We start from the raw sequence: 24,094 nt of genomic DNA, 5'->3' as shown, positions 1-24,094 counted from the left end.
CCCCATCTTCCCCAACCCCATTCATTCCTTCAATTTACTTACTTCATTTTCACATATGTACATTGAATATTATGGCTGCTCTCACCCACTCTTCCTCTTTTATTTGTCTGCTCCTCATTCCCTAAATCTCACCTCCCCATACAAAATATGTTCCAGCTTCCTGGAATTCATTTTGTTAAACTGTAAAGTAATTTCTCAAAGGTGGAATCCTTCCCTGCATACTTTAGTCCATATATTTGTGTATATTTGCATGTGAACATGTGGGTATTTTGGAGATGGAATCTCCAGGACTTTTCTGCCTACCACTGGCTTTGAGCTCTGCCCTTTGAGATCTCAGCCTAGGATTACAGATGTGAGACACTGATGTCTGGCTTATTGTCATTTCTCTATGGCGACTGCTCCTCATTTCACAGACTCCATCCAGTGACTCTGCACACGTCACCAATGAGACATGTCTTGGAGAACTGCAGTTGATACCATACCGGCCTTACATCTTCTTTCCAAAACAGCTGATTTCCCTCAAGCCAAGGGGACCAAGCTAGTTCTTCTCTTGTGAACACTGGTCAAGCAGTAGTCAAGGGTGAAAGTACTCGGAGAGGCCCTTGTCCCAGGCCTTGGCTGCCATCAACAAGAACAAACCAGGCTATGACACATGGGTGCACAGGTAAAAGCCCAGTGCCTTACTTACGGACACACACGTCTCTGCTTTCATAAAAGCCAGGGCAGCACTGCGATTTGCGCCTGTACATGGTTTTCTCCCCATGGCGATAGGCTGTCCGGTAACTGATTCTAAATAAAGGAGAAAAGTCACATGGTTAGTTCTACTGACCAATCACTAGTCAGACATAATTTCTAGTTTATTGACCAAAGAGTCAGGGCTATAATAAAGGTATGCAAAGCTAAAGGCTTCAAATAAGAAATTACTTCAGGGCTGGGAGTTTGGCCTAGTGGTTAAAGTGCTTGCCTAGCATGCATGAAGACCCGGGTTCGATTCCTTGGTACCACATACATAGAAAAAAGCCGGAAGTGGTGCTGAGGCTCAAGTGGTAGAGCTCTAGCCTTGAGAAAGTCCAAGGACAGTGCTCAGGCCCTGAGCTCAAGCCCAGGACTGGCAAAAAAAAAATTACTTCAAATAAGAAATATAACCTTATGTATGATGTGTTCAAGTGTATACTGAGTGTGTACTCAGGAGAGTGGGGGTGCAGAACTCTAGGGGAAAGGGTGAAAAATTGCAACAGTGGAGCTCACTGGACACGAATGACAGTGAACTATACAACTTGTGGATGGAGGCAGGAGGGGGGACTGGGAGACAATGAGGGAACAGAAGACACTGTACAAAAGGAAACACACTTATTACTTGACTCATGTAATTGTAATCCTTTTGTGTATCACCTTTACAAAAGCAATAGAGTAAATTATTTAGGAAAAAAAGAAGTGTGACCTTACTAACTTGCTGTTAAGGATATATGGAGTACTGATTTGATCGCTTTATTTCAAGGAATTCATGATTTCCCTACTAAAACTTACCTTGAAATAACAGGAAAAGTATTGATTAGTGTCAGTTCACATCATGATACAGTCTGACTTATTTATTTATATGTTTTTCAGGGAATGAAATCTGTTTCGTTTATTATTCCTCCACCAAATTTCAACTTTTTTCTGCAATTTTACTGGATTTCATTCTACCTTCATACATATATATGCAGTATATATCATAGTCACCCATCCCTCTCTCCTTCCCCGCAAAAGTTTGCATTTTATAGTCATAATCTTTTCTCTTTCTTTTTCAAGTACAGATTCTTTTTTTTGCATTTTTTATTGTAATTAGTAAAAGGGTTACATGATATTTGCCAGATAGAAGGTGCATTAATTCACGTACATTGATACCCTTTCACATGTCTTGGTACCCATTTCCCTCTCCCCCACACCCCCCATCAAGTACAGATTCTATATGAGGAAAAAAACCCTTTGCATTTGTCTTTCTGAGTCCGGCTTATTTCACTGATGATCTCTAGTTCCATCCATTTTCTTGCACACATTACTTCATTCTTCAGAGTCAACTAGCATCCCATTATGCACATGCCACATTTTTTTTAGTCATCAGTTCACGGGTACCTGGACTGATTCCTTAGCTCAGCTATTGTGAGCAGTGCTGCTAGAAACATGAATGTGCAAGAGACTCTTATTTATGGTATTCCACCATAAATCAGATATCTTTCCAAAAGTAGAAATCACTGGAACATAAAGTAGATCTAGTTCTCATTTTTTGAAAGACTTCTCTACTTATTTCCACAGAGGCTACACTGATTTACGTTCCTACCAACAGTGTTGAAATCAGTGTCATTTTTATTTGCATTTTCCTTTATGGTTAAGGATGTTGAATGTTTCTTTGTGTATCTATTATCCATTTCTACTTCTTCTGAAAACTCCCTTTGATTCATTCATTCAAAAAAATTAAGCACAAGGCAGGTGCTGTGGCTCTTGTCTGTAATCCTAGCAACTCAGGAGGCTGAGATCTGAGGACTGCCAGCCTAGGTAAGAAAGCCTGTGAGACGCTCATCTCTGATTAAGCACCAAAGGACTAGAAGTAGAGCTATGACTCAAATGGAAGAGCACTAGCTTTGAGAAAAAGAAAAAGTTTAGGAATAACACCGAAGCCATGAGCTCAATCCCTAGGACCAGCATACATGCACATAAATGTACACACGTGTACACACACGCACATACACATATGAGGAAAACTAGGGAATTTATTTTTTAGAAAAATCTCAGCATAGTGTCATCTCACTATCAAACAGAAGACTAATAGACACTATTCCACTTAACTAAAACATCACAGTCACTGAATTAAATACAAGATTTTTTTTTCTATAACTGGCATCATTCTAGACCCTGAGAAGAAAGCAGTGAGCAAAATAATCCAATTTTCTCTCTCAAGGAACTTAGTTTGCTGGAAAAGACAGATCTGGTGGCATTTATTTAATAGATAGGTGTTAAACCAGGCACAGTGGCTCACACTATAATCCTAGCTGCTCCGGAGAATGAAACCAAGGTGAGCAAGGCTTGAGGTCAGCTAGGGCAAAAAATTCCTAAGACTCCAATCCAACCAATATAACATGTATCTTTCATTCTAGCTATTTGGGAAACTGAAATAAGGAGGGTCATGGTCCCAGGATAGCCCAGGCAAAAAGTTTGCAAGATACTCATCTCAATAAAAAAGCTGAGTATGCACTCTGGAAGGCAGTTTGGAGGTTTCTTAAAAAACTGAAAATAGGGGCCGGGAGTTTGGCCTAGTGGTAGAATGCTTGCCTAGCATGCACAAAGACCTGCATTCGATTCCTCGGTACTACATACATAGGAAAAAAAAAGCTGGAAGTGGTGCTGTGGCTCAAGTGGTAGAGGACTAGCCTTGGGAAAGCTCAAGGACAATGCTCAGGCCCTGAGTTCAAGCCCCAGGACTGGCAAAAAAAAAAAACCCTGAAAATAGACCTTCCCTATGATCTCACCATATCACTCCTCAGCATCTACCCTGAGCATCATAACCCAAGATATGGTAAGGACACCTGCTCAGCCATGTTCATGTATGCACTGTTCACAATAGCCAAGCAATGAAAACATCCCAGATGCCCTACTGCAGATGAATGGATACAAAAAAAATGTGGTACATATATACAATGGAATTCTACATAGCCAACAGACAAGAAAAAATAATGGCATTTGCAGGGAAGTGGATGAAACTAGAGTGAATTATGTTGAGTGAGATAAGTCAAGACCAAAGGAACAAAAGGTGTATGGTATCCTTAATATGTGGATTTTAGATCCAAACAGTACAAAAGCAATGACTCAATATTCAGGTACCCAAAGTTATGGACATGGTCTTGGAGATATAAACATAACTACATAGACGTAAAAATCTATGATGGGATATATACTCTATAGACATAATGTTTTATTTTATAGATTGATATGTATCAATGACATACAAACCCCCAGCCTAATTTTAATTTTGTTCTAAAATCTATGCGCCAGTGAATACTTGTTAGTTAAATATGACATTTGAAATACGATGTAAAAATCAGTGTTAATAAAATCTTAAAAAAAAAAAAAGCTGGGCATGGTGGCATGTATCTGACATGCTGTTGTAGTAGAAAGTTGCAAATTAGGAGCAGCATGATCCATGCTAGTCTGCGAAAGGAGTGAGACTCTATCTTAAAAATAGCTAGGTTAGATACACACTAGAGCTCTGGCTTAAGTGTTAGAATAGCTGCCTAGCAAATGCAAGGTCCTGAGTTCAAACTTCAGTACCATATATACACAAAGACGCTGAGAAACATTCTCAGGGATAATAGATGCCATACTCAGTCTGTTATTCATACTACCATAGATATTTAACTATTCAAACGAGAATACCAGCAGACCTTGTTAATAAATACTATTAGTAATATCTAGAGATCTGGGGTTCATACCATTGTTCACACTTAGAAATGCATAGCTTACTTAAGAGTTAAATTTCAGCATAAATTGGTCAGTTAGGAACATATAATGAAACCTGAACTCCTTACAACCAGTGATATCGGTCACTCCCAGTATAGAAGCTACGTGAGTAACTTGTTCAGGTTAGATGACGGATCCTAGACGTGTTTTCTATGGTTAGATCTCAAACTCCCACAGCTTCAAAATTACCCGAGCCTTCCTGTGCCCCTGCAATCACAGGAACAAGGCGAGAACACCAGCAATCCCTCAAAGACCGATGGCATGAATGCACTTTCTCAGGTGATTGAAATTTCTGAATGCCTGACCTCATTTCCAGTGAGCCACCCTTGGCCAAGTCTGAGCTTCTATTACCTGTGCCTTGTGCATTTGAACCAGTTTAAGATGTCGGTGCAGCTGGTGTAGTAGATCTGATCGAAGGGATGTGGGTAGGACTCTTGCACAGTCACTGAGTAACTGGAAAGAAATGGATAAACAAGGAATCAGCATTTCTCCTGTTTACATTCATGATATAGTTTGCCATGAAAAGCAATTTAAGATAAATTTAATTTCATGTACAACTCCATATGGTTTTTGCATGTGTGTGAGTGTGCATGTGTGTGTGAGCGTGTGAGCGTGTGTGTGTGTGTGTGTGTGTGTGTGTGTGTGGTGCTGGAGATCAAACCACAGACCTTGCATCTAACAGGCTTGCTACATCCCAGGCTCCATACTGACATACATAGAATTATGCTTTTACAGATCTTTGAAACACACACACACACACACACACACACACACACACACACACACTCATGACCCATATTAGCAATATAGTTAAAGTCAAGAGTTCATGTTATTTGAAAGGAAATTTCTCTTTCACTCTTCATTATAAACCCTAATGTTTCCAAGTGTCACCATAATTTTTCTTTATTTAAGCTTCATACACTTATCCTAGGGATCCAGGGATAATAAAGACCTGCTGCAGAAAGATTTGACTCTGCATGCAAATAATCAAGTTATTCAACAAAGAGACAACTGAAGTATTTACAACAGAGTACATTTTTCTACTGATTTTGAAAAATCAGCATGAGCACATTTCTCTGGTGGGAATTTGGAATAATTTGCTTTCATCTGCGCGCCCTCATTCTCAGGCAATAGACGAATATCCACAGCGTCTATCGAAGTTAAAACAAAACAACAACAACAACAAAAACAACGACAGGAAAATCTTTTAACCCAGTTCTAAAAATACAGCAAGTCACCTGAAATATTCCTAGCAACAGTTTGCTATTACTTAAACATTCTACTTTCCATTCCATTTCTCTAATATCTTCTTTTTAGTGCAAAGACATGCAACCCCTGGGGCTTGGGAAGGTGAGAGGAAAACATCCATGAAATATGAAGAACTCTGTTCTGTACTCCGTAATTTCCAACAATCTATTGCATACTCTGAAGCTTACGGTCTACCTTCAGGAAAACCCAGAGAATCTTGTTTCTACCACAATTACTCTATTTGCTTTTGATCTCTTAGTGAATTCTACTAAAATCTTCACATTAATGAACAAAATGCATCATAAATCTAACCCATTTGCTGCTAATCAATAGCCCATGTTAATTCAATGGGAATAATGCCTAGAAACAACAGGGAAGACACGAGGTTGAAATATTTGCTTGAAGAATAGAAGAAGATGAGGTGGTAATTTTGATCCAACGCTAAATATTGGAGTGAATTTCAGCAAACAGCCTCACTTTCCTGAGTCTTGATGATTTCGTTTTAAAATGTGAGCGATGATGTTGAAGATTGCTTTCTATTTGACACTTTGAATGACTACCTTAGTATCCTATTTGCTCCTTGAAGATCCATGTTCAAACAGGAGCAGAGTAGATAGCTGTTTGTATCTGTCGTGTAACCTATCTTGAGTTAGAAGCTGAAGTATTCCTGTTCCTGGAATGCCATGTCACATGAACATTGCCAGTATTTTTTTCTTGCTAACCAGCTGCTTACAAATAACCACGTCTTGAGGTCTTCAGTATTCTGTCCCTGTTGCATTTCTAATAGAGGAGGGAGTGATTGTCTTCTAGGTGTGGGTGGGCTACACAGGTGACATCTGACACACAAGAAAGGCACCCACACAAAACCAATGCCAGTTAGGCCAGACACATACTCCACAAGGCTTCACATTACACATGCACTTGACGTAAATTAGTTCGAAGCAGATTTGGTCTAGGTATCTCAGAAAATTGAAAAGGCTGTGTTATGATCTCCTGGTCTGTAGGCTTGCAAAGCCAGCATGATCATTGGCAAATGGATCCTGGACAATTTTATTTATGGTTGGGGAAATGATTCATAATTCCATCACCACTGGAAAACTGTTTTCAATCATTTCTACCAAGTAGGAAGCTTCCTTTAATAAGAGGAAATGTTAGAATACATTAAATTTCCTCTTCCGGCCACTTCTTGCTCACCAATAATGCACTTTTGTATGGTTAAGGATAAAAGAGACTCTTCTGTATAAAACAGTAATCAAAATAGTATTTGAATTCAACAAGTATTTTGGAACAACTAATGTACAGTTCTGGCTCTCAGTGAGCTCTCCACCTGAGAGAAGACAAGGCATAAATGGTAAGTATAACATGTTATGGCTCTGGGTAGAGGTTGTGGCTCAGAGGTAAACTACTTGCTTAGCAAGCATAAGGCCCTGGCTTCCATCCCCAGTCACACACACACACACACACACACACACACACACACACACACACAAAACAAAGACAAAGCTCCATGGTGGGGATGATAGAGTATAAAATCTACTGTATGTTGAGCATTTCTCCTCAGAACTGACAGAACTATACAGTACTATCCACATTCATCAGAATCAGACACTTTGTTTAGTTTGTGAAAGAAAGCTGCTAAGCCTCTTCAACTCAAATGGTTTTTCTTTTCTGTTAATTTTTATACATTTTTTCTTTCCCTATAGATTTTCTTTCACCTTCCTTTTTTTAAGAGGCATTACTATGAAATTTGGAAAACAAAATTTTAAAAGAATTGTATAACTCTCTTGGCCTCACGCATGCAAGGCCCTGCTTCCAACCCTCAGCACCACCAAAACACCATGCAAAGAAGAAAAATTCAGCACATACGTTATGTAGATGTGCATGCATGTGTGTGTGTGTATGTATGTATGCATGTATGTATGTATGTATTGGCCATGGTCCGAATGAAGGAATTGCTGTTCTAGGCAATAGAGCCCCCATCTCAAGATGCACAAGGTAATTCATTAGCCTTGGGATGCTAAATAAGTTCCTGCATGCAGTGACAAGGAAAAGATGTGAAATAAATAGCTGAGAGAGGGAAAGGATTGAAGAGAAGAGGAGGAGAAGGCAGTCTGGAATATCAAGGTCTATCTACATAGTTGAGAAGAGTGAGGGGAGGAGTGGGGGAGGGGTGAGAATGTTGAAATGGGTGACAGCAATCATGTTCTCATAAACTTCTTTGTGAAATGGTGACTCCTTTGTACAACTATTTAAAGATAATTTTTTTTAAAGAAAAGAGAAAGAGGAAACCAAAAGAAAAATTAGGGTTAAAGCTTACCAACTGAGATGAATGAGGAGCTCAAACATTGAAAATTGTGGTTATTACTTAGTTGAATGTATCTATATAGTTTTAATAATTATATATTGTAAGTAGGATTATTAAAATAGGTAAACAACAGTACATGAAATATATTTGATAAATACCTACATAGTAAATGAAACAGAAATGAATTATAACAACTGTAAACAAATTAAAATGTGTTGTATAATCCTTATAAAACCATTTGTTTTTTTTTTAAATAATTGTATAACTCTTACATGACTGCCAATGGCATTTGTTTCGTATCTTTGCAGCTTCTAGGGGGTCTGTTTCTTAAAGGTTCATTTTTCTGTTTTGCTTTGCTTTGTTTAATTTTTTTGTGCTATAATCATTCTGAAATGTTGTGGGGGTTTTGGCCATACTGGGGTTTGAACTTAGGGTCTTATACTCACTAAGTCAATTAAGTGACACCTCCAAATGCTTCTGAAATGAATACCATTATCATTTTTCCCATGGTAGTAAGTAATCTTCAAGTTATGACTTCCTGATATTTTGTAAGTGATTGCACTGGTTTTGCCCAACAAGCATTCATCCTTAGAAAATTTGGTTGCCACTTGTTAAGAGGCACACTTGCCAGAAGGAAGCTATGTTTCCAGATCGTACACGAAACCTTTTTAAACAGGGTTGCCTCTTCTGCGCTCCACAAACTTCAGCTTTGGCAGGTGTCTTGCAGCTCTGTAAACTTTGGGAGCTCCACTATCATTGCACAGTCATCAGCCACTGCTCTGGACAACATACAGTGGGAAGAAGGCACTTTCTCCACAGCCTGATCTCCTTTCATTTCTATCACCAGTGAGCAAAACTGAACTTCCGGTGATAGTCTGTGTGGGGTCAGTAAGAAGCCCAGTACCTCCAGACACTCTTCCATCGCTCAGATACCACTACAGGCCATAAGGAGTCTCCAACACAATCTGCAAGTAGGAAACTAGGGACGAAAAGGCATTGAATCCCAATTCTACAGATTTTCACCAATGGGATGCAAAACTTCTTTCTTGCTTGTTTGTTTCATCTTTCAAGCACATGAGAAACATATCATCCTCACAATTTTATCCTCTTCAGTGGTATCAGGGAGAAACCCCAGCAAGATTTAATTTAAGGTCAAAGAACAGGAGGTGGTAGGAGGGGAGCCCCTGGCACTTGGATACAATCCAGAGTGGTTAATTACATTTTATCTGCCTAAATTATCTTGTTACTGTAATCAGCTATGGTAATAATCAAGATTTCTTGTCTTGGCTCACGTCCGGACTGCTGATTCAATTACTACCACTTCTGTATCAGTAAGTGAGGGGTGACTAAAGAGCAACTTCTCTTTTTTATTGCCGTCTTGAGAGGAATCCCTGCTAGCTGGGAAAGCTTCAACTTTCAGAAAAGATAAAGGGAAAGAGGAGAAGGAACCAATGGCTCACAAAACTATTCATCTTCCTAAAAGATCCTCTGCAGAAATGCTTTAATTACAAATGCCTCATTTGTGTTTAATGATTTAGTTTGATACTCTTTCTTTCATTTAATGTTATGCACAATTTTATTTGGGAGGGGGGAGTCATGGTTGCTGCATTAAAACACGGCATGCCTTTCTTTGAAAATAAATGTACAGCCCAGGCGTGGTGGCTCATGCCTGTAATCCTAGCTACTCAGGAGGCTGAGATCTAAGGATCAAGGTTCAAAGTCAGCCAGGGCACAAAAGGACCTGAGACTCCTATCTCCAATTAACCTCCAGAAAACAGGAAGTGGGGCTTGGCTCAAGCATAGGGTAGTAGCCTTGAGCTGAAGAGCTCAGGGTCAGGGACAGTGCCCAGGCCCAGTTCAAGCCCCATTACAGCTACCCCCCAAAAAGAAAATAAATATCCAGCCATCAGTAGGGGTGTAGCTACAAGGCACGAATAGAGCATTTTTGTGTGATGGATGTGCAGACAAGTCCCTCAGAGATCCTGAGAAAATGCAGATTTGGTCTCAGGTGGGCAGGATGGGACCTGAGAAGGGGAATCTCTCACAAACTCACACCCAGGTCCTCCAACACAAGGAGGAAGCCAGACTCCCTGAGAGTACCATGGTTGTGAACTCTGAGGAAGAGACGGGCTTCAGTATGAGGCATGGGCTTCCAACTGATATTTTGAACCCAAGGTAGCATATCACACTCGCCTCAGTACCTCTCTAATCAGCTTCAGTTTTTCTCTGTGTGCAACCACTCCTCGGTTCCTTCATCAAATGGCTTCAAAGATCCAGCAAGTCAGCCAGGCACAGTGGTTCACACCTATCATACTAGCTACTCAGGAGGCTGAGATCTGAGGATCAAGGTTCAAAGCCAGCCTGGGCACTACAAAGCCACGAGACTCTTATCTCTAATTAATCACTAGAAAGTGGGAAGTGGGGCTGTGGCTCAAGGGGTAGGGTGGTAGCCTTGAGCTAAAGAACTCAAGGACAGTGCCCAGGCTCAGAGTCCAAGACCCATGACCCCCCCTCAAAAAAAAGGAAGATCCAGCAAGTCTTCTCAAGGCACTATTCAAATTCTGTTGACTCTTTCTTTATAGCATCTTACAAATTTGACTTTTCTTCTCATTCCAAAGGTGTCATTGAAGAAATTTATGTACCACTAACCCTTCCATTTTCTAAATTTTCTATGTGCCAATTCAGGCATCCACAGACTCATTTTTCATTATTACTGTTATCATCATCATCATCATCCTAAAGATAAAGCTCAGGTATGAAAGGCAAAAACTCTGTGCCTTGGCTATACCTCACCATTTTGTTTTTATATTCTATTTGAGAAAAAACCAAGATGGGTGGGGGGTGTGGGGGGGGGGAGGGAAATGGGTACCAAGACATGTGAAAGGGTATCAATGTATGTGAATTAATGCACCTTCTATCTGGCAAATATCATGTAACCCTTTTACTAATTACAATAAAAAAAATAAAGATAAAAATCAATATAAAAAAAGAAAGTAAATACCTCATTAACTATTTCCAGGCTAGTCTTCAACTTTTTCATATTTTTATTATGTTTAAGTAGTTGTACAAAGGAATCAGTACTTTAAAAGGAGTATATAAAAACAAACTACAGGCCCAGGAATGTGGCCTAGTGATAGAGTGCTTGCCTAGCATTCATGAAGCCCTGGGTTCAATTCTTAAGTACCACATAAACAGTAAAAAGCTGGAAGTGGTTCTGTGGCTCAAGTGGTAGAGTGCTAGCCTTGAGAAAGCCCAAGGGCAGTACCCAGGCACTGAGTTCAAGGCTCAGGATTGGCAAAAAAGAAGTAATAAGAGATTTAAAAAACAACACATCTAGATCAACATCACCTCCTCCAACAGTCTCATCTGTCCCTCCTTCCCATTTCTGTCCCCAAAGTAGCTGTGATTACAATATATACGACGACATGGTCACCTTAATTCCAATATTTTAGTAAATTGTTTTTGCTCATTTTCTTAGTGAAATGTTTTACAGGAGATTCTGTGATTACCAGGATGATTAATATGTGGTCTTCCATGGCTTTCATATGAAATGTTCCCAAAGAGCTCATCCGTTAAAGACATGGTTCCAAGATGGTGTCACTATTGTGATGGAATCATGTGGGCTCTAACTTCATCAGTAGATTAATCCATTGACGAATCCATAGCTGAACAGACAATTAAGAGGTGGGGACTAAGTGAAGAAGGTATGTCACTGGAGAAGAGTCTCGGAAAGACACACTTTATCTCATCCGTAGACTCTCAGTTGCCCTTTACTTCCTGGCTGTCCTGAGGTAAGCAGCTTTTCTTTACCAAGGCTTCCTTCTGTGATGGATTGAAACCTCTGACACCAGGAGTCAAAACTAACTCAGAAGGGTCCATTTTCTTTGGGTAATATTCTCTCAGTGATGAAAAGAACTGAGCATACCTTGTCCCTCCCTTAGATCTTATTTTATGTAATCAGTACTTCAAATTATGTATAAATGGATATATATATATATATTTAAACATCTATTTTATCTATAGCTTAAAGTCTGTTAGTGATGTGCACCTCACTGAAGAGGAAAGAGGAGGAGGACAGGGAGGGGAGAGGAGGAGAAAGAGGTCGAAAGAGGAGGAGGAGTGGGGAGGAGGAGGAGGAGGAAGAAGAAGAAGAAGAAGAAGAAGAAGAAGAAGAAGAAGAAGAAGAAGAAGAAGAAGAAGAAGAAGAAGAAGAAAAGGAGGAGGAGGAGGACGAGGAGGAGGAGGAGGAGGAGGACGAGGAGGACGAGGAGGACAAGGGAGAAGAAAAAGAGGACGAGGAAGAAGAAGAAGAAGAAGAGGAGGAGGAGGAAGAGAAGGAGAGAAGTAGAAGAAATGAGGGGGGGAACTAAACAGCACTACTGGGGTGAAGAAGCTTTGGTTTTTGTGTATTCTCACAGAGGAGGACAAAGATAATCAGAACATGCTGTCTGAGGATTGTTAATCATGGTACTGAGGGTGGCATAAAAATAAGACCACAGATATTAAGAATATACATTACTGCCAAGACGTAACACCATCTACTACTTTTCACATTGTCACTTACACTATTACTTTATTCATTAATTGTGTTGGTACTAGGGCTTGAACTCAGTGCCTGGGCACTGTCCCAGAGATTTTTGCTCAAGGCTAAAACCATTTTAGTCACAAATCCACTTTTGCTGCTAAAATGGAGATAAGAATCTCATAGAGCCTGGCACTCTAGGTGGCTCATGCCTGCAATCCAAGCTACTCATCAGGCTGAGATCTGAGGATCATGATTCAAAGCCACTCTGGGCAAGAAAGTCATAGGCTCTTCAATAAACTACTCAGAAAAAGCAGGAAGTGGTGCTGTGGCTCAAGTGGTAGAGCACTGGGTTTTGAACACAAAGTGGCTCAGGCTCTAAGTTCAAGCCCTAGGATGGGGAGAAGGGGGAAATTTCAGGCTGGCTTTAAACTGCGATACTCAGATCTTTGACTCCTGAGTAGGTAGGATTTCTGATATGGGCCATTGGTGTCCAGCTAGGCTGTTATTTTTAGATAAAGTTGGTTTCTGAAGAGGGTAAGTAGTGCCCTATAATTGATTGTTCCATGTACTCACTGTGTGGTTTGGTATTCATTTTGTGTTCCCAAAGGGGCTGTTAGAGCCCTGAGGGTGATGATTGATTAGGTCTTCCTAACCAATAGTTCCTACCACAAGTTGTCTAGATGTGGGGACTGCAGCATTTGTTTGCATATGGTTTATGCAACCTCACCCTCTTCCAGCTCTTCTGCAGGCTCTGACGTGCAATGTTCGGGAACTCCCCTCCTTCCCTAGAAACCTCCCAGCCATTGCTCTCCACTGGCTCCTTCAGTTTTCTTCTTTCCTGCAAAACTTAGCTTTCCCTCCTCAAGCCGGCAGTTCAGCCCATACATTTCAGCATTTTAGCACATTATCCCATGATGCCTCCTCCCATGGCTGTCTCATTCCCAAACACAAGTCCTGACTCTCAAAATTACTGCCAATAGATTCAGCATAGGAACAAGACCTTAGAAATGTCATTCTAATTGAGACTGACTTTGTAGTGTTTTTCCTGGATCTTCTTATTGTATCTGTGTTACAATTAGGTAGATCTTGATTTTTTCACATGATTTGTGTGTCTGCATATATACACATGTATATATATTCTACACAGAGAGAATATGTATTCTATGACATGTATTATACAATACACAATAGAATATATTCTAATATAATATATTCTATTATATATACATATATATTCTATTAGAAGCTGCATAATACTACTCAATGCACTAGATAGTCCCAAATATTTTGAAAGCCAAAGTCACTTTGCCATCACTTTTCAATGTCTACTGTCCCTCAAGTTGATGTGGATGATTTATAAGACAGCATCCTAGACTGGCTTCCTCAAGCCTTTTCCAGAACTGTTACCTTTCCCAGTGGCTGCACACATTGGGGTCTTCAAGATTCAAAGGTGATGACTTCCCAATCCAGTAGTACAACAATAAGCCGATAAAGCCTGGGCATGACTGCATTTTTCTTTTTCGAAGATCAATCTGAAAAAAAAAAAAACAGGTGCATTAAAATCACTCATCAGAATGTGTTGCAGTAGAGCAACTGCTGAGTATGGGTCATCTTTAGGCGTGACATTAAAAGCAAGCCATGTATTTATGTAAACACGGGAACCAGATTTCCTTGTCTGATGAGGGGGGAGAAGAAAGAGAGAGGGAGGGGGGAGGGAGAGAGAGAAGTTTCTTATGTTGTTCAGGATGCTATTTTGTAAAATACTAAAATGTAGAAATCATCACTATTTAACACCATAACAAAAGCCCGTCTGAGCCAGGCCAGTGGATGGTAAAGAAATCCATCAGAAAACCCAGAGCAACACCAGCTTCCAGATTTCCTCACCAGGCATACTTCCTTCTGGAAGAAAAAGTCTGCAAAGGAATCTGTCCTCATTTGTCCCAGTGAATGAACAAGGAAACAGAAGACTCCTCTGAGTCTGGAGAGGGAGATGCAGCTCAGACTCACACTGAGATTCATTCAGTAGTTCAGACAACACTTTGCAGTGCCTACCTGATCCCACTGTGCAAATATCCAAGGAGTCCCTTTCCCCACCCACTAAAATGCCTAGAATTTAGCAATCATGACACAAATTTAGTAAATATAAAATCTTTCTATCTGCTGAATAGAAACAAAACACACAATCTTAGCAAATAAATAAATACTCAGACATGGTGGTATACACCTATAATCCAAGCTACATACTATGGGAGGTAGAGTTAGAGGATTGTGGTTCAATGCTATCCCAGAAAGAAAAAAGAAAAAAGGAAGATCTAGTGAGAGCCTATTTCAACAAATAAGGAAGGCATTCAGGATGATTCATGTCTGTAATTCCAGCTACATGGAAGGTAGAGATAGGAGGATCACTTTTTGAGGCCATTCCTGAGGGAGGAAAAATGCAAGACCTTTTATGAAAACTAACTAAAGCATAAAGAACTGAAGGTCTGATTTAAGTGCGGTAGCCCTTGCCTAGCAAGTATAAAGAAGATCCTCAACTCAAATTGAGGTATCAAACTTTTCTTTTTAAAGAAGATGTCAGTGAAAAGTGTAAAGTTTAAAGCTATTGAGTGGTAGTGTCTGAGAAAGTAAAGCATAAGAGTATAATGGAAAAACAAATACCAGTATACCTGGGAGCTTGGAAAATGGGTAAGCTGGTAAGCACACATTCCAGATTCCAGGCACAGGGTCTAGAGGTGAGGGAGAGCCAGGAACATTGACAGACCTCTAATTGAGATTCACGTAAGAGAAAGGCAACAGCTAAAGAAAGAGACTAGGTTATGTCACAATAGGTCTATCCACCACTGTTAAGCATGAGGCTTCATTTCAAGATGAAGAGAACTATGCAAATGTGCAGAGTGACTCTAGGAAGTTGATCCTGGCTGCATATAGAGACAGTAGGAGGGAGACAGCCCTTGGGAGTAACCTGGCATGGGTAGAGTGGTACTGGGGAACCTTGAGGAGGTAGACAGGGCAGGACCTGAGAGCTAAAGATAGTCATGAGAGAAAAGACTTCTGCCTATCCCAGTGGGACCTGACCAACCTCTCCTTGTAATGGGAGGCATGGAAGCCCTCTATCTCTGACAGAGAAGCTGAGTCTAGGTTAGGCTCCTGTGAGACATTCAAGAGAAGCCATCTATAAGCATTTATTTATTTGTTTGTTTGTTTATTTATTTATTTATTTATTTTTGTTGGTCATGGGGCTTGAACTCTGGGTCTGGGCACTGTCCTTGGACACTTTGCTCAAGGCTAGCGCTTTGCCACTTGAGCCATAGCACCACTTCTGGCTTTTTCTGAGTCTGCGGTATTAAGGAATCGAATCCAGTGCTTCATGCACGCCAGACAGGCACTCTACCACTAGGCTATGCTCCCAGCCCCCATTTTTTTTCTTTATACCTATTCTGAGAGGAAGAAAGTTCAATTCATTGTCTCATCATTTGTCTCTAGGATGATCTATCATCTTATACTCTAATTCGCTAATGTTGAGGTTTCCAACTACAAACAAAACACATTAAAAATTATTTCAACCAAAAAAGGAAACATAATGATGATTTGCTTTATTGTAATAGACATTCTGAATATATTTAAAGCTCTAAATTAGGTATTAGGCTAACTTCACTAACTCAATCTTCACCTTCAAATAAACTTTCCTGTGATTCCATTTATTAAAATTTTAAATGGAAAATAAATGTTATTTGCATGAACCCCCTGGTGCCAAACTTGATTGCATCCCAGATCATTCACTTAATTATTATGGGAAAAAATCAAAACAGAAAATCAGTATAACTGATTAGCATTGCTAAAATGCTCCTAGTAGAAAGAGAAAACCGCCTACAGAGTTAACTCTTTCTGCCATAAACTCTGCTTGAAAGGCAAGCTTTGCTAATTTTTCCACAAAAGGCTCCATAATCAGGTTGAATAAAATCCTTATAATGAATGAGTCCTGGTTGTAATAAAAAAACAGAAGTTTCTTTATCAATGTGTTAAGGAGAAATAAATACTGGGGTGATGACTGACTAATTTATTTTTGCAACAACAGAGAGATAAATGATTCTAATCAATTATTTTGGCTTCTAAACGATTTTTTACCTTTCTAGGCTCTAATGGCTACACAGAAATAACTTCAGTGCTTATCATCCAGTGTTCTTCCTCAAATTAATTGTCTTCTCACAATCCCCCAAATTAAAACTAATTTCTTGTTAAGGACATTCCCTTCTCTGAATCACTTCTTAACTCTGTTGCAATGAGAAGAAGAAGAAGCTTCCTGTGCAAGGTCTATGAGAGATGTATCTCCAATTAATCACCAAAAAGCCAGAATAGGAGCTGTGGCTCAAGGGGTAAAATGTCAGCCTTGAGAAAAACAGCTAAGAGGCAGCACTCAGGCACTGAGTTCAAGCTCCAGTACTGGCACGGAAGGAGGGAGGGAGAGAAAGAGGAGAAAGAGGGATGGAGGAAGGGAGAGAGAGAGAGAGAGAAATAGAATCCAGCCTTATCTCCTGAATCAGTCAACTCCACTTATTCTGTAAGTGGCCTATATATAAGAAACATCTTAGCACAAGAAAATATAGACGCTACTGTGACAAGTAAGGTATGATGTCTTTCCTTAATTGTTTACAATCTCCTAGGGAGAAAATTGGTAAACAAAATGTGATTGTCAAATGACTTAATTTAGAAATATCTTGCCAGGAGTTTACAAAACAATAGAAATCAACATGAGCAGTGGTAGGATGTGAATCAATAGTTTATTTAAAAAAAAAAGAGCAAGGAACCCATGCATGGCACCTTGTACATATAATCTTTGACTCCGCAGTGAAGGGTCTGTATTCCCCAGACATGGGGCATGCTGAGATCAAATGGCTTGTTGGAAGTCAGAGGAAAGTTCAGCTGGTGACTACACCACCTGTGACCTGTCCTCAGACTCACACCCAAATACAAGGAAGACTTGGCTAAATGAAAACTCCAGGAAGGTGGAGAGGCAAAGAGAGAGGTGTGAGCCAGGGCCTTGGGGTACAGAATGAGACACGTGGTATGAGACTGTGAGGAGAGCAGTGCTTGCTGATGAAAGGCCTTGAGCACAAGGCTGAGTTCAAATCACTGCTGTTTCACTCCAAGTCTTTGAGCTGGAGAACACTTGGAAGAAAGATACTTTGGAATTTAACAGAGAATGTGCAGATCCTCGCCAAGATGCCAGATCCTCAGGAAGCTAAGACTAGATAAAGATTGTGATATTCAGATATGAGATAGAAGAATATTCTGGAGTAAGTATCATAAGGAATAGGAAGCAGATGAGAAATCAGTGAGTTAGCAGACCTGGAAGACAAATAAAATTAGAACTGATATCAGAGAGACCTGTTTTAAGTGAAAACCACTCAATAATGGGGCTTAAACCCAGGGCTTGTACTCTGTCATTGAAACCACCATACCTCCACTTCTAGCTTTGCTGGTTGATTGGAGATTAGAGTTTCAGGCTGGCTCTGAACCTCAGTCCTCAGATCTCAGCTTCCTGAATAGTTAGGTATAAGCCTCCAGTGCCCCAGAACCAGTTCTGGTTTCTAGATGTAGTCTATCTCATACTAGGCATTAAAAATCTGTCTTTTTTGTGTAAGAAAAGGGAAACTTCAAACACTATTTCTTGTGAATAAAATTATATTTACTTCCCCAAACTCCTTATTACGTCATACACAATACCATTCCCCCATTCTCAACCTGAAGAATCCTAATTTTTCTTGGCCTATGGATCAATAAAGACAAAGTCCTTTGTGAAGTTTCTTCTTTTCTTTCTTCATCTATGCTCTAGTAACTATAAGATATACCCTGTTCCTGTCAGTGGTATGTCCCAAGTATTCCCTCCTCTCACACTGAACAAACTTGGATAACCAATAAGAAATTGCAGAATTGACAGAGCATAACTTCCACATCTAGGTCAGAAAGACCTTTTACAGCTTCATCCAGTTCCTCAGATCTCTGCTCCACAGCAATTATTAGAACCCTGACGCCGCCCTTGAGGAGAGACAGACAAGGCAAAGAATCGAAGTCTCCCACCAACAGTTGCCTGTGTGATCCATCCTGAAAGTGAATCCTCCAGCTGTTGCCAAGCCTTCCACACCAGACATAGACTCTATAGACTCTGTAGACATTCTGACCAAAAACCATCATAGGCCTCTGAACCAGAACTAAGAGCTATGTTGCTCCCAAATTCCTGGCCCTCAGAAAAGGAGAATTACTGTGTTTGCTGTTTGAAGCCACTAGGTTTTGAAGTTATACTATGTAGAAATAGAAAATGAATAGGACTACACTGAAGTATTTCTACTCTGTTTTACTTCCAAATAAAAATGCCCACGCAACAATGCCACCTCATTGTTGCTATTTTTAATAGGAGTTATTCATAAAAGGAACCATCTGCAATGAGTCTGAATTCTTTCTCCAGTATTCTAACTCCTGGCAAAAGCCCATCCTCTTCTAATTACAGTCTGTTATCTTGTGCCTAGAGGAATGACCTCATCAGAGCTCTGTTTTAAGGTGCATCTGTTTTGTGTTCTTTCCACACTGTCCCAGATTTTCCTGCTATTTACCCTTAACAACTCGGCACCTCTGTCCAGAAAACTGACCTTCCTCGTAGCAAGAAGACTGGAGAATTCCTTCACCCTTTCTGGGCTGTGGGTCATTTGTCTACCATTAAAGAATGGATTACAGGGGCAGGGAGTTTTGCCCAGTGGTAGAGTGCTTGCCTAGCATGCACGAAGGCCGGGGTTCAATTCCTTGGTACCACATACATAGAAAAAAGCCAGAAGTGGTGCTATGGCTCAAGTGGTAGAGCTCTAGCCTTGAGAAAAATCCAAGGACAGTGCTCAGGCTCTGAGCTTAAGCCCAGGACTGCAAAAAGAATGGATTCCAAGGTCTTACTTGAGTTAGTTTTTCAACTAAATGGTTTTTCTTTTGTATACATAAAATAAATGTTACTTCTATTTCCCTGCATTTGAACTCATTTTATGGTTATCCCTGATTCAATAGTATGAAAAAATTTAAACTGTAAGAACTTTTAACACACCACTATCAGTGATGGCAATTCATTGAGACAGACATGATTCAGCAAAGAAATGGCAGAGTTAGAATCCATCCTAGATGAGCCTAACATATATCTATGGAATATTCCACTCAACAGCTTTAGGTGACACATTCTTTACCTCAAAGGTCTCAAAAGACAAAATAACACAGGGAGAGATATAGTAAGGATGAGAGCAGAAATAAATAAAATAGGCTTGAAATAAAACAGAAGCAATCGGTGAAACAAGAGCTAATTATTTGAATCGATAAACAAAATGAACAGACCCTCAGCTAAACTAAGAAAAAAAAAAGCATTCAAAAAATCAAATCAGACTTTCTTTTAAAAAGCAGTTATTACAATGTATACCACAGAAATACTAGATTCCATGAAAACCATAGAAAGCTTATATCAACAAATTTGATAATCTGGAAGAAATGGAGAAATTCCCAGACACAACAATCTTATCAAATTTGAACTATGAAGAAATGGAAGATCTGAAAAGACCTACAATACACAATCAGATGGAGTCACTATTAAAAAATCTCCTCATCAAAGATGCCTGGACCAGATAGCACCAATGCTACCTGAAATTCTTTGCAACATTTGAAAACCTATTACTTATTCTTTACTTATTCCAAAAAAGATAAAACAAAGAGAACTGGGAGCCGGGAGTGTGGCTTAGTGGTAGAGTGCTTGCCTAGCATGCTTGAAACTGTGGGTTTGATTCCTCAGTAGCACATATACAGAAAAAGCCAAAAGTGCCACTATGGCTTAAGTGGTAGAGCACTAGTCTTGAACACAGAGAGGCTCGTGGACAGAACCCAAACCCTGAGTTCAAGCCTTAGGACTGGCAAGAGAGGGGAGGGGAGAGACAGGGTCAGAAAGTGAGAGGAGAGAGAATTGTTTCAAATTCATTTTATGAGGTAAGAAGTACTTTATACCAAAACCAGACAAGACCATAACAAACAAATAAACAAACAGGATTATAAAGCTATAAGCCAACATTCCTGATGAATGCAGATGTGAAAATCCCTCACAAAATCATACTAAACCATATTTTAAAAAGACTATTCATGCCTGTAATTCTTGCTACTCAGGAGGCTCAGATCCGAGGATCATGGCTCAAAGCCACTATAAATAAGAAAGTCCATCAAGCTCTTATTTCCAATTAACAAGCAAAAAAGCTGAAAATAGAGCTGTGGCTCAAGTGGTAGAGCACAAGCCATGAGTAAAAAAAATCTCAAGACAGCATTCAGGCCCCTGAGTTTAATTCCTAATACCAGCACACACACACACACACACACACACACACACACACACACACACACACACACACACACAAGATTCTTCACTATAATCATGTGGGATTTATTCCTGAGACATAGGATTTAAATCAACACACATGATATGCATGCTTAAAAATATGTCAAATCAACTGAATGGGGAAAAACTATATGGTCATATTAAAAAATATAGAAAAGTCATTTAACAAAATTAAACATCCCTTAATAACAATTAAAAAAAAACTCTGACCAAAGGAGATTTAGAAGAAATTTCTCTCAATTTAACAACAACAACAAAAAATCATACAGGCTAGGAGTTTGGCCTAGTGATAGAGTGCTTGCCTAGCAGGCACAAAGACCTGGTTTTGATTCCTCAGTATGACATACTCAGAAAAGGCCAGAAGTGGTACAGTGGCTCAAGTGGTAGAGTTCTAGACTTGAGAAAGCCCAAGGACAGTGTACAGGCCCTGAGTTCAAGGCTAGGGCTGGCAAAACAAAACAAAACAAGCCAACAACTACAAAAAAATTATAAATATCAAGCCAACAGCTGACCTCATACTGAGGTACTGAAGGGTTTCTCACTTACGATCTAGAACAAAAAAAAGTTATATCCACTTTCACCACTTTTATTCAACTTAGTACTAGAAGTCCTAGTCATAGAAGGTAGGCAGGAAAAAAAATTAAAAATAGCATCTAAATCAAAAAAGAGGAAGTCAGATTGTCACAATTTGCAGTTGCTAAGATTTAGAGAGAAAAGATCCAATGATTCCCTAGAAACAAAACTATAATAATAATTTCAGCAAATTTGTTAGGTTCAAAATCAACATACAAAAGTATAGTATTGTTACTGGTATTTTTTTGCCAGTCCTGGCCTTGAACTCTAGTCGTGGGCACTGACTCTAAGCTCTTCTGCTTAAGGTTACCACTCTCATTAATTGGAAATTAAGGTCTCATGAACTTTCCTGCCTGGGCTGGCTTTGATCTGTGACCCTCAGATCTCAGCCTCCTGAGTAGCTAGGATTACAGGCATGAACCACTGGTCCCTGGTGTTACTGTTTTATGTGTATATGACAAAAGCCAGTTATCTAAAATGGAAGTCAAGAAGTCAATCACATTTATAAGATTTTGAACACAATAAGTATAAATCTAACAAAGGAGTTGAAAGATATCTGTGCACATTATAAAACTATAAGATGTAGGGCCAGAGTTTGGCCTAGTGTAGAGTGCTTGCCTAGCATGCACAAAGACCCGGGTTCCATTCCTTGGTACCACATACATAGAAAAAAAAAAGCTGGAAGTGATGCTGAGGCTCAAGTGGTAGAGCTCCATCCTTGAGAAAGTCCAAGGATAAGGCTTAGGTCCTGAGCTCAAGCCCAGGACTGGCAAAAAAGTATATAAATATACATTACATATTAAAATTATAAAAAAGAATTCTATAAAAATTATAAAATATTGGTAAGAGAAATGAAGAGGACAGAAAACTGGAAAGACATCCTATGTTCATGGACTAGAAAATCTACACTGTGAAAATGTCCATAATAGAGCTAGAGATGAGGCTTAAGTGGTAAAGTATTTCCTTAGCAACTCGTATAGGTCAATGATAACAAATAGATAGATGACAGATCAATAGAGACATACAGACAGACAGACAGAGACAGACAGACAGACAGATGGATAGATAGAATAAAATGTCTATAATAGTCAAAGCTATTTATATGTTCAATGTAAGCTTGATTTGAGCCAATGACATTCTTTTATTTTTTTTAATAGGTCATGGGGCTTGAACTCTGGGCCTGGGTGCTATCCCATAGCTCTTCAGCTCAAGGCTACCACCCTACCGTTTGACCTTCAGCCCCACTTCCCCTTTTCTAGTGGTTAATTGGAGATGAGAGTCTCATGTTCTTTATTGCCCAGGCTGGCTTTGAACTGAAATCCTCAGATCTCAGCCTCCTGAATAGCTAGAATTACAGGCGTGACCGCTACGCCCGGCCACCAATGATGCTCTTTATGAAACTAGAAAGAATAATTCTAAAATGTATATGGAACCACAACAGAATGAAAGAAACCAAATAGCCAAATTCATAATGAGAAAAAAGAACCAAGCAAAGTAATTACCTTTTCTGACATACTAAAAATGCAAAGCTGTGGGGTCCAAAACAGCATAGTAGTAACATAAAAACAGAAATATGGACCAGAAGGATTAAATAGAGAGCCTGGAATTAAGATCTATAGTGAAGCAATTTTCAGTGAAAATGTCCCTTCCCCAGAGGACAGATTATCTTTTCAGTAAGTGATATTTGGAAATTTGTGTATCTATGTAGAGGATGAAACTACATTCGTATGTCTCACTGGTTACAAAAGCCAATGTAAATAGATTAAAGACTTCGACTTAAGACTTGAAACGTTGAAATTTCTAGAGGAAAACACAGAAAATGTTTTGGGGGCATTCGCATATGTAAGTATTTTCTTGGACAAGATCCAAAAGCATAGAAATCAGAAGCAAAAATCAACAAATGAGGTAACACTGAACCATGAGCTTACAAAACTCATGTGGGTCAAGACCAAAATTGAGGGAAAAAAGGAACTAGAAAATAAACCTGGTCAACCTAAGAAGAAAGATGCTTATTGTTTTCTTCCTTTTTTCTTTCCAACTAAAAATAAATAAATAAATAAAACATTTCAAGTTTGACAAATTCCATTAACACAAGAAAAAAATACAATTGCAACAAAATGACAAAAGAAGGCAAATTCCCTATAATAAGGAACAAAAAAAAGAGAGCAAATATAATCTTCTGATGACCAGCAGAATACTTGAGCCTCATCAGGACCTTAGGCTTCGCCTTGTACATGGGAACGTGACAGAAGCCTAAGAATACACAAGGTCCCTCTTAGGATCAGTCTTTCCAATGCACATGTGGCCAGAGCAGGAAACTAGCAGGTGTTCTTCTCTCCAACTCCCTCTCCTCTAACCATTAAGCCAACCTTTAATTAGTGAGATTTTCATTATTAAGGGTCAGTTGACCAAGCCATGTGCCTTCTAACATGGACATACAAACACACACACACACACACACACACACACACACACACACACACACACATCATTTATTTCAAAGGGCCTATTATTAAGGTTTTCATTTTACTCCTGCAAATTTTCT

General features: G+C 39.5%; 1 protein-coding gene across 1 annotated transcript in view; it reads right to left on the bottom strand.

Annotated features, from left to right (window-relative positions):
• Window positions 1-24,094, bottom strand: part of Megf10 (multiple EGF like domains 10) — a 147,359-nt gene that overhangs the window by 100,361 nt on the left and 22,904 nt on the right. The window contains exons 2-4 of the mRNA XM_090340113.1: window positions 13,980-14,104; window positions 4,846-4,947; window positions 689-789 (exon numbers count right to left, since the gene is read on the bottom strand). Of these exons, the coding sequence (XP_090196239.1) occupies window positions 689-789; window positions 4,846-4,947; window positions 13,980-14,083 (307 nt within the window). The 5' untranslated portion in view covers window positions 14,084-14,104. The remainder of the gene's footprint in view (window positions 1-688; window positions 790-4,845; window positions 4,948-13,979; window positions 14,105-24,094) is intronic.

Source organism: Megascapheus bottae, chromosome 10, assembly GCF_031878675.1.
Source record: "Megascapheus bottae isolate mThoBot1 chromosome 10, mThoBot2.hap1, whole genome shotgun sequence".
In the NCBI taxonomy this organism is placed as follows: domain Eukaryota; kingdom Metazoa; phylum Chordata; class Mammalia; order Rodentia; family Geomyidae; genus Megascapheus; species Megascapheus bottae.
This window is presented reverse-complemented; position numbering and strand designations above follow the sequence as displayed.